At 51.2% G+C, this 10,839-nt stretch overlaps 1 protein-coding gene across 1 annotated transcript; it reads left to right on the forward strand.

Moving 5' to 3' along the window:
• Nucleotides 1–6,428: 6,428 nt before the first annotated feature.
• On the forward strand, nt 6,429–7,397 carry LOC119092430 (invertebrate-type lysozyme 3; the record flags this gene model as incomplete). Its single annotated transcript, XM_037215392.1, has 1 exon — nt 6,429–7,397. A coding segment is annotated over one exon (465 nt), but the record flags the coding sequence as incomplete, so codon positions are not given.
• Nucleotides 7,398–10,839: the final 3,442 nt, after the last annotated feature.

The raw sequence follows: 10,839 nt of genomic DNA on the forward strand, positions 1-10,839 counted from the left end.
CAGCATTGGGGGATTAAGAGTGTGTCTGAGCCCGCCCCCCCCCCCCCCCCGCCCCCCCCCCCTCTCCCGAAGTTATACAAAGTAACGTCCCTGCATCAACGACGCTGGCGTGTTCTTATGGCCGAAACGTCTGCTAATCCAGGACACATATATGAGGTACCTACCACCATATGCGGCATGTAGGCCAACAGAAAACAAGAACATCAAAAATGTCATGCCCTATCAACTAGCGCGCTCTCCGGCTACTACCTTTGTTCCTGACTCGGACCTTAAATGACCCTTGGCTCAGGGATGTCTTGCTCACGAACTTTCCCTATTTTCTTACCAATCTGTTACATGCATACTTGATCAGTCTAATAGTGAATAAATCGTAATACGCACGCTTTACGTATCCTTGTAAACACACTTTACAAATAAGCTATGGTTTGGACTTCCCGTTGTAACAAACGTTATGCATTAATTGGCTTATCGTTTTAAAAATGTTGTCCAAGCCGTCGGATTGGGTAGATCTCTGGGATCAGCTCTCACGCTAAGGTGTGCTTGTTGCGTGAGCCCTGCCCCACCATCCGATCGCGAGATTGCGGGTCCACAGCACAGTTTTACAGCGAAAGCTTAACGTGCGCTATTGCTCGGCACCATCCGCTCTGCCCTCTGACGTCACCTGACCTTCGGCACGGTCGCTGCCACGAGCCACAGGCCATCCCAGTCAGGGACAAAGAGCGAGCCACTGAAGGGACCCGGGCCCGCTCCGCCACGGATGTGCCTATCAGAAGACCGGCGCGTCGTCCCACTGGGCTGTGGGCACGGATGCTGTCCCTATCATGAAGCGTCATTACGGGCGGCTACTTCATCATGACTACGCTTACGGCTGTCAACTGTCACGAGTATTGCACTGGCTTACGGCGGACAAGAATATGTCTACAAAACAAATCTGACAAACGGAAGATCCACTCAGGATTTGAAAACGGGCGCTTTGCATGAAAACGTGACGTGACACAAAGCAGAAGCTTGGTACGTTCGTCAAGTTGGCACCACATTCACATTCAGATTCAGGTCCATATTTGGGATTCAGCGAACTCCTCAAATTGCCCTGAAACTTTGCACACAGGTGCACTTTAACCTCTTGAACACAATGAGCACAAAATCTCGGGCCGGTACGTCCTATTACCGGAGATATATTAATATCAAAAATCACAATAAAAAAGGCAGACTCCTTCAATTCTTTCTAAACTCCGCGTGCTGGTAGATATTGACCTTCTAATTACGATAAATACAAAATCTTGGACCGGTACGCTGTATCAAAAAAGTTATAGCTGATATAATGTCAAGGTCGCGAATGCAGCACGTATTGCATTTCATCATGCTTAACTGTTTCATATTCAAATTTCAGCGGACTCCTCAAATTGGCCTGAGACTTTGCACTCAGATGCAGTTAGATCTCCTGAGCACAGCGAGTACAAAATCTCGGACCGGGACGCCCTATTACCGGAGATATCACAATATGGAAGATCACAGTAAAAAATGCGGACTTCTTCAATCCTTTCCGAAATCCGTGTGATGGTACATATTAGCCATCTGATTACGATAAACACAAAATTTTGGACCGGTACGCTGTATCAAAAATGTTATAGTTTTTTCAAATGCCGAGGCTGCTATATGAGGTATGGATCACATTTCCTTCATCCTTCACTCAATCTTTGATATTGATATGTCTCCGGTATTAGGGCGTACCGGTCCGAAATTTTCAGCTCATCGTGTTCAGAAGGCTAAACTGCATCTGTATGCGAAGTTTCAGTGCAATTTGAGGAGTCCGCTGAATCCCGAATGTGGACCTGAATCTGATTGTGAATGTGGTGCCAACTTGACGGACGTAAGCTTGGTGCATCTGCTGATGTGTTCATGACATCCAGTGAACGCTTGCATTCATTTGTGCACTCATCGTACCAACACCACTTTTTTGGAGAGAATCAATGGATTGCTTGCTTGCCTGTACATTGCGACCAGCATCATTTTTGGGGTACCACGTGGCGTGATGTTACAGACCTATGTGTGACAGTGCGTGAATGTCTGCAGTAAACAAGTCCTTGAGAAAGTTTTGCGTTGCATTCTCGTTTGACAGCGATGAGCAATTGCATCGTCGGCGAGATGAGAACGGATCGTGCAACATGGCCAAACATCGCTTGAGTCTGAATTTATAGCCCATGTCCTGTGAAGTAAAATGCCGCGTTAAGACGGGGCGAGGCAAGATGATTAAGTCATGACTGTTCGGTTATTCTAGAGCCTTTTCAGATTTTGTTAGCTCAGACTTGCTAGCGTGTCGCCAAGAAGGCAGATAAAAGACCTGATGCCGCTCTGTTTTGAATTGCATCTCAAAGTGTATTAAGGAAATCGACGTTTTTATAGAATCGTGATTCCAGCGTTGCATAGCGTCTAGCCCAATCATTAACGGTGGATGGACATCTCGCAACGGACGCCAACGCGTTAACCTTTTTGGGGCAGGCTATGAAAGAGAAGAAAAATTCACATGTTATGTATTTAAGCTGGGACACTGTTCTGTGCTCTCTGCACTCCGCCACACATGACCGAAAGTGCCCACTCAAATCACACTTGTTTTCGTGGTAGGCAGAACGGGCCTAACACAAACTGAGTTTTTGGAGTTTGTGTTTTTACAAGAAGAACTCTGGCTATCTTGCTTTGACGTACACCAAAAGCACATAACACTTTTTGTTACTTTAGAGACCTGCAAAGCTTAAGTTTGACTTTCTCCTTTCGCCTGTGCTACAGTGGCTTGTGCTTGTTGCAACCACGCACAAGCAGTTGGTGACATGACTCTGACAGATACAAGGTCCCAGACCTTGTACCTAGACCTACCCTGGCTTTATACCTGATTGGAGAGTGGGCCCTCAGGCCCATACGGACATGGAGCCCACCGTGTGGTTTGGTGGTACCCGACCGATATATGGGCCCACATCGATTCAGGTCCCCGTCGGCGTAAAGGACCTTCTGGCCGATATTTGAGTGTCCGTCTTCGCAGTTCGGGGTCTCTGAATAAGGCTCCGACCAGCCTTTACGCCCTTAGATCCTCCAGTCGTGTCCTTGATCGTCGGACTCTGTGGGCTCTTTAGACTGTTCGGGCCTCCTCGAGCACTGCCTCTGGTAAACTCGGGTCCCCTTGGCAATACAGGACCCCTGTTAAACACTGCGGGGCTCCGGGCAATGTAAATCGCTGGTTCCGGCTTTGTTCGTGCTTAGGAAATAGGCCTTTAGACCCATGCTGCCACCGAGCCGACTATGCGTTACTGGTGTTGGCTGACCGAACCATAGAATATTATCGACTCAGTGGGTCCCTGATGAGCGCGCAGGACTCTCCGGGTGGCATGAAATGCCCGGCCCTGCGAGGCGGGGCCCCAGAATGGGACCTCCAGCTGGCCTTTCAAGCCCTTCGGGTGCTCAAATTGGGCTCTTAACCTCGGAACCTAAGGGGGGGGGGGGCACGTGCTCCCTGTGCCCCTCTGCCTGCGCTGCTGGTTGCATTATGGCTTTCTGCACTTGGTGGAAATGCCTCAACCCTATCGACCAGCTGCCACGGACCAGATTTTAAAAGCAAAATTGCTGACGTGCGCGTGCGTCTGGGGTAGTCCGCCGGCACCACGTCATTTCACAGCCGGCGGGCCACGGTGGCGACCGATTACATAGCGCGGCCCCTTTGCCGGCCATCCCGGGCCGATACCTCGGCAACCACGGGTCGGAGCGTCGTAGGGGAGTCACGTGGTGTTAGGTCTCTGGCCGCACGCGCTCGCGAGATGGAAAAATTCGTTTTGGCTGTGCTCATTTATTTTGTCAACTGTCATGCCACATCTCGACAGCCAGTGCAGGTAGAGGCGTGAGTCCAATTTGAAAGCGTCCACTAACGTAATGCCAGCGGTTTCAGTGTTCATCAGCACCTTTTACGACGCACAGTTGCGCTGCAAATCGTTAGTAAATGTCGGCATGTTGGCATCTCGGAAAGCGCGACAGCCATGGTTATAACACGGGCTAAGGAAGTCTGCGACCGATCAGCGGCAAGCCGGCAAGGTGCGCCATCCCAGGCACAAGTCGGTAAGGTGCGCCATCCCAGACACAAGTCGGTAAGGTGCGCCATCTCAGACACAAGTCGGTAAGGTGCGCCATCCCAGACACAAGTCGGTAAGGTGCGCCATCCCAGACACAAGTCGGTAAGGTGCGCCATCTCAGACACAGGTCGAAAACGATGGGTCGGAGCGACGCGGAAGTGACACGATTCGATGGAGAATTAAACTGGCAATCGCGTGGTGTGAAGTGCTGAATCGCACGCACCACGCTTAGGCACACACGAGCTGGTAACAGAAATTTTACCTTGCTTGACAGCTTTCTCGTTTTGCGCTTATCTCAGCACCCAGGGCAGGGAGCGACTCGAGATTGCAGTGCTTTGATAGGGGCTTCAACAACAAATTGCATGGCGTCATGCGCATGGCCATACGGGCCATGCATCACGCCGACATGACCTGGAAAGTGTCTTTGTTCTTTTCATCAGGTTTGCACGTTTTGTACCGGATCTCGGTACCTAGGACGCGGAGCCACTTGGTACAAACTTACTCTTATGGGAACCAAACGGGCAATCACCTGGTGCAAAGTTTGCCATCGCCCGTGTTACGTGCCCACGAGCCGGCAAGATAAATTTTGTCATTTTCGACCATTTTTACGTTTTACATCATTTCTCGGCACTGACACTCTCGGCACTTCAGCGTCATTCGCCAGAAGCAATAGCAAAGGAATGGCACTGCTGTTGCCGTTGCATCTGATGCGCAGCGCCGGTTTTATCTTCTCAGTCTTAGTATAGTAAATGACAAACTCAATGGCAGTGCCAAGCACTCGGAGCGGTTCAAACTCCTGGATAACGATTATCCGAAATCGCGTCGTCCAATAGCAATGAAACGTGCTTTTGACGCGTCCATTGCTGATGCATCATGCATGTTTTTCAATGTACTTGTTACATGTTTTTCATATTCTTAAGTCTTCATTACTACTATCAATATCACTTCACTGCTCTTAAATATTTTCACACGCCTGTCCGGCTCAATTCGATGTCATTCTGAACGACTCAAGCCATGGCCACACGTACGAAGCATTGGAAAGATCGGTTAGCAATTGCGGCGTCATATTTAACTGGCCCAAAAGCCAATCAAGCGTCGGTTAACAGCTCCCGAGGCAGACTCCAAAAGAAGAAAACACCAGCTTTTTCAACGCCTCGGGGGCCATGACCCCGTCCCCCCCCCCCCACCCCGGTCCATCCCTTATGGAGGGCTTACCATCCATCGATCAACATGAGACTAGCTTGCCGCCGCATGGTTAAATGGAGGCATGGTCAGGCATCAGAGGCATCAGAAGATATTGGAATATTAAGTTCTGCGTGTGTGGAATCCTTGTGTTGGAAGCTGAGCAAACCCGTGTTTTTTTGCTGTGGGACGGACGCCTGTGAGGTCATGCTTTGAGGTATGTAAGCTCGCATGATAAGGGGCCGGAAATATGTGCACGAGCCAGTGTAGGGAGGTGATCTGTCAGCTCACGTCCGCGCAAAGTGTGAATGCATGAGTTGGTGCAGGATCGAGATGGCGGTGTGCCGACATGGCCTAGCCAAGCCCGCGCCGCTGATGCCGGACCTCACTGGACAATGCTCCTGACAGCGGGCGTGAGATGTGGGTTAAGACGGAAATGTGAAATAAAGTAGGTCTTAAGTGGCAGCGAACATAAAAATCATGTAGCCATCAGCCGAGGCAGTAGCATGCCATCAGCCGAGGCAGTAGAATGGGTACCCACCCGCAGATGCAGAAACGAACAATCTGGGACATGTGGAATACGACCCAGGCATGTGATTTCGTGTTTGGAAAGCCCAAAGTTGTTAAAACACTGCATGCTAGTGAGCGGAGGCTTAACTGCAAGCAGTATCTGGGGAATCTTTGTAAACATGAAGTCCATGGGCTAAATATCTCTAAAGACTGCAGTCACGGGCAGGACTTAGGATCGGAACGTCTAAAGTAAGTACATCGCGCCTTTTCTGCAGTCAGGAAAGTCTCACCAAGCCCGACAGCACGCCTCAGGGCTTCGTGTTCTGTTGGCCTTTCCCAGGGAAGATCCCGCATTCCGGAATGGCAAAATATGATAATAAAATGGTAGCCCCGCGTCGTTTTCCGTGTCGTATCCAGGAAAAGCCCAGCCCCCAGGGCGGCACTGGTAAGGAGCGGTACCGATTAACATGTCTGCAGGCCGGGCGGGCACCGGTTAGTTGGTGCACCAGCGCCATGGACGGCGAGGCGGCGGCCGCTACAGCCGGCCAGTTCAGTGACCGCCCGGGCCGCGGCAGCAGTATGGCGGCGCTCTGCTGCCGGCTGGCGCTCCTGGCGCTCCTGGCGCCACTGGCGCCGGCCATCCGGCTGCGTCCGGACCGCTACTGCCTGGCCTGCCTGTGCGCGGCTGCCTCCAACTGCTCGCCGAACATCGGCTGCCACCGGCGCGGCGTCGACAAGGTGTGCGGCCCGTTCCTCCTCACGGCCGACATGTGGCGGCGCGCGCGCGCGGCCGACAGGACTGTCGTCGACCGCTTCTCCTACCTGGACTACCTCGCGTGCAGCAACGACACGGCGTGCGCGGCGGCGGTGATCAGCGCGTTCGTGGCGGCGGAGGCGGGCGACTGCGATGGTGACGGCCAGGTCACCTGCCGGGACTTCGGCGTGCTCACTCTGGCGGGGCCGGAGTCGTGTCGGGACGGCGGCCCGCGCCCAGGAAGGACGGCCACCGCCCAGCTGGGCTCGCTCGACCAGTGCCTGGCCGATGTGGCCGCCATGCTGCAGGCTCCGCCGCCCGGGCCTCACTGCTGAGTGTATTCTCCGCCGACGTGGCCTGTGCACTGTGAAGGGTAGGCGGCCGTCCGGTCAGCAGACTCTCCTTAACCGGAGGTGGCTGACAAACCATCGGCGCGGGCTGCGAAGGCGGGCGGTGACAGGGTCTGCGGGGGTCTCCGGAACTGGAGGAGCCCGCCCTGGCTGCTGACACCAACATCAACACGTGCTGTGATAACACGAGTTTGTCGAGTCGGCAGGAGGCATCAAATGGAACTAGCTGCTGAGACGAACAGCAGCGTGTGCTGTGAGGTCAGCAGGTAGCGAGCCGGCAGGTTATATGGATTCTCCGCAACGGGAGATATCAGTGTATATTAGTGGCGATCGGTTCCTATGTTTTCAGTTCAGTTCTTGGCCAGAGGGCAGCGCCAGTGTATATGGGCATTATTCTCAGTGTTGCTCGTCGCATTTCGCACTTGTGATGGAGTTCATAACAAAAATGCACGGACGGTGCGCGTATTCACCACTCAATACACACATTGAATGTGCGACTATTTTTGCAGTGTCTTGAGCTTTCTCCGCACCCACATGATGCAGTGTGACATTGTTCACCTCGTTCTAGGGCCAGGGTGGTTAACACACATGCTCAAATACAGAGAACTTATCAATGCCAAGGTTAGTTGGCAATCACCCCTCAGAATCTCCAGACGTACAAAATCCAGGCTTAGAATTAATCTGCACTTAATGCTTCTGCAGACAAGGGGAATCGAAATGTCGTGAAGAAGAATTCCAGCTAACCATAGGTGTAGTTGAGCGGGAGCTTGACTTCAACTAGTGTTACTCTGCTAATTAACAAGATTGAAATAGAATACTAGTAGTGATGCCACGTAAAAATAATGATCTGACATAGCTGACGGGGTTCCTTCTTAGTCAGTGGGTAACAGTGAAAACGTCATCGTCCCATCAACATGGCCATCGTTGGCGCGTCATGCAGGGTGCTTAAGAAGAGCTGGCACAACTTCGATGTTGACTCGTGCTGTTTGTCATTTTGATTGTTTTCCCGGGCGACGCTACGGAGGCCCAGGAGGGTTTCGCCGTATTTTCTTGGTCTAAGAAAACATGAACACCACATGATATCGAATCAAGTTGGTAGAATTATTCCTAAAGACAAGATCCATGGCAAAACTCAATGGTAGTGCTGTTGGGAGCTCACAGTAAAAACCCGCCAAGCCGACATTTTATCCTGAAAGATGGAAGAATTTTCAAGACAGGCACCGCAAATGTAGTGGTTAAACTGCTCGTCTGGAAGACCAGAGGTGCGGGGTCCGATTCCCCGGCGGTGCCCGCCCTTCATGCCAGGGCGAAAGGCAGGCGACGCCGTGTGGCCTCAGCAGGTGAGTGCACCCCGAAGTACTGATGGCAGGAATTTTCAGGAGGAAGGCGCTGTTAATGAAGTGCAAAAATTAGGAGGAGTTGATGCCGCCAGTTCAAAATAGAGCATCCATGCTATGAGGTAGCCGTTTGTGCTAAGGCCTACGAAGTCCTGTTGCCAGCGCTCACAAGAACTCAAAAGTTGCTCACCACGGTGCAACATATCATGAAGGTTGACTTAAATTGTATTAATTCGCATTGCATTGTGCCTACAAGTGCACATACCGCAGTTTTCGGCACGCTATGATGGACAAGCAAGAATTAATGAGTGCCAGTAGTGATGTAAGATGATGGAGCTGGAAGGGACTTGTATCCATCAGGTTTGGTTTTCAGAGGAAGATTACTTTGACCTCGCAAACAGTGGTAATATTGGCTGCAATGGCCACTAGCAAAACAACGGCTTTTGTGGAAGAGAAATATCTGAGCGTACGGACACCCAGAAGATTTTGCATAGCGCAGTGCGGTACCTGAGATTCCATGAGCTTACACGGCATAATGAGACCATTTCGGTTCAGGGGAGGAAACTCAATGGAGGCGACAGTAAACCGAGAAAACTATTAGTGCAGTGGTAGAAGGTCTCTACCACTGCACTGTCCGAAGTCGTCAGCTTGCATACAATCGTCAAGATTCGAAGGAAGTAAATTGAACTCAACATACCGCGCTGTCGATCGGAAAAATGTTGCCCGAGGCGTTTCGCGAGTGGATCTGAGTGAAAGATAGAGACGGAAGACGGAAAAGGGGTACATCTAGAAATCACATCATACCGACCCAAGCCCACTGGACCCATTTGTGTGGGCTACGCGGAAGATAACGTGCACAAGGACAAACCAGCTTACTTAGTGCAGCTCGAGACAACCACGGAGGAGTTCTGCGAATCGATATGATCTCCAACACGTCAGATCGTCACGGACGTTTTCTGTCAAGGATCGATGGTCTCAAGGACCTGGTGTGTCGCGGGGATCACATCAATGACGTCACCTGCGCCGCTCCAAAACATCAAACGTCATCGGCTTGCAGTGGCGCAGTAGTTGCTTTTAGCGACGTGTGGGTGGTACCACAATTTTCCAAGTGCCCTCCTCAGGAAAAAGCGGTAGAGTTTGGCCTAAGCTGATTAGTTCACATAGAAACTATCGTGTCAGCGCTTTTGTGCATTTGTGGCCACCCGAACATGATAGCTGTGAGAAACCACACATTCTCGAAACTCGCAAACTGGCAAGATAATTCCTATCATTGGCATGTAATTTGATAATATTTTCAAAACAAATCCTAATCCTCAGACGAGCTGACGTCGCGCAACGTCCTGTGGGGCCTGTCAACAGCACTTTGACACCGCATACACTAATAGGTGATCACAAGTGGCTAGCATAAATAACATTTGGACTGCAGTGGTGGTGCCCGGCACGTCGCGGGCGGTGAGTAGGCCTCACGTTTGGTATTATCCTACCCGCATCAAAATCTCAGTGCACGCCTATGCTCGTGCCTCGTAAACCGTGCGTGTCAAGGTAGGACGGCGGATAGGGTTGACGATATTTCCAAGATAATGGCTAATAGATCAAGGCGATCCAGACGATCACGTACATAAAAGGAGACAACTTGATTTTAGACTCAATAAGCTGCACATCTGGGAAACCAAAGGTACAAGGTTTGATTCCTGATGGTGCGTCTTCCTGCCAGGAGTGAGGGGCAAACGATGGCATGCAGTCTCAGGAGCTGAATGCGTCGTTAAACCCCAACGAAACCCCAACAATCAAACAACCAAATTCCATTGACCGAAGGTCAGATATGAAGGTGATACCAAGGTCAAAACCAACCTGTTTTATTACTCAAGGGCTCGCTGTTTGGGATAGCTTTTGGTGCTCATTTCGAAACAATTGGTAACATAAACTGCACTAGACACGTGACCTTTAATGAGACCCTTAAAGACCTTTAATGAGCATGTGACCTTTCGCTTAGAACAGGTATCTAGGTTTTGGGGACACTGGAGACCAAGTTGGAGTTTGACCTTGTTTGACCTTATTTGACCTGAATGTCATGACGTACGAGGCTCAAACTTTGGGCTAAGTGAGTTCACGTACAGATCACACACCCTGTGAATTTGGTGTCTCTAACCCTCACAGCTCCTGAGACCCGCGGGTGGGGGATCAAACTGACCCCCAGTCGAGCGAAGGGTATCCAACCGGCCACCCGGGCGCGTGTTAATGATGGCTGAGCTCCTGGATGATTCAAGCATCATCAAATTGCGTGTTTCTTTGGATTCTAGTCGGGATGGAGGCTGATATTTGCACGCAGAGACCTCTCGCACTGCGCGGGCTCAGTCGGTGACGAATGAAATATAGGCGTAAAGTTGTCCACACCGTGCCTGATGCGCACAATGGCAGCGTGGGCATGCACATTCTCCCGAAAGAAGGTGCATTGGATGGCGCATGGCGCACGCTTGGTGCTTCGTCTATCCCCCTTGCCCGGTGTTCAGCACTCGGGCGGAATATCTTGCCATTCCGCTCGTGCTCGCATACCAGTGAGCGACTAGGATCAGAGCCTGTGACAGGATTTGAAA

This window comes from Pollicipes pollicipes, unplaced genomic scaffold, assembly GCF_011947565.3.
Source record: "Pollicipes pollicipes isolate AB1234 unplaced genomic scaffold, Ppol_2.1 Scaffold_3447;HRSCAF=4054_pilon_pilon_pilon, whole genome shotgun sequence".
In the NCBI taxonomy this organism is placed as follows: domain Eukaryota; kingdom Metazoa; phylum Arthropoda; class Thecostraca; order Pollicipedomorpha; family Pollicipedidae; genus Pollicipes; species Pollicipes pollicipes.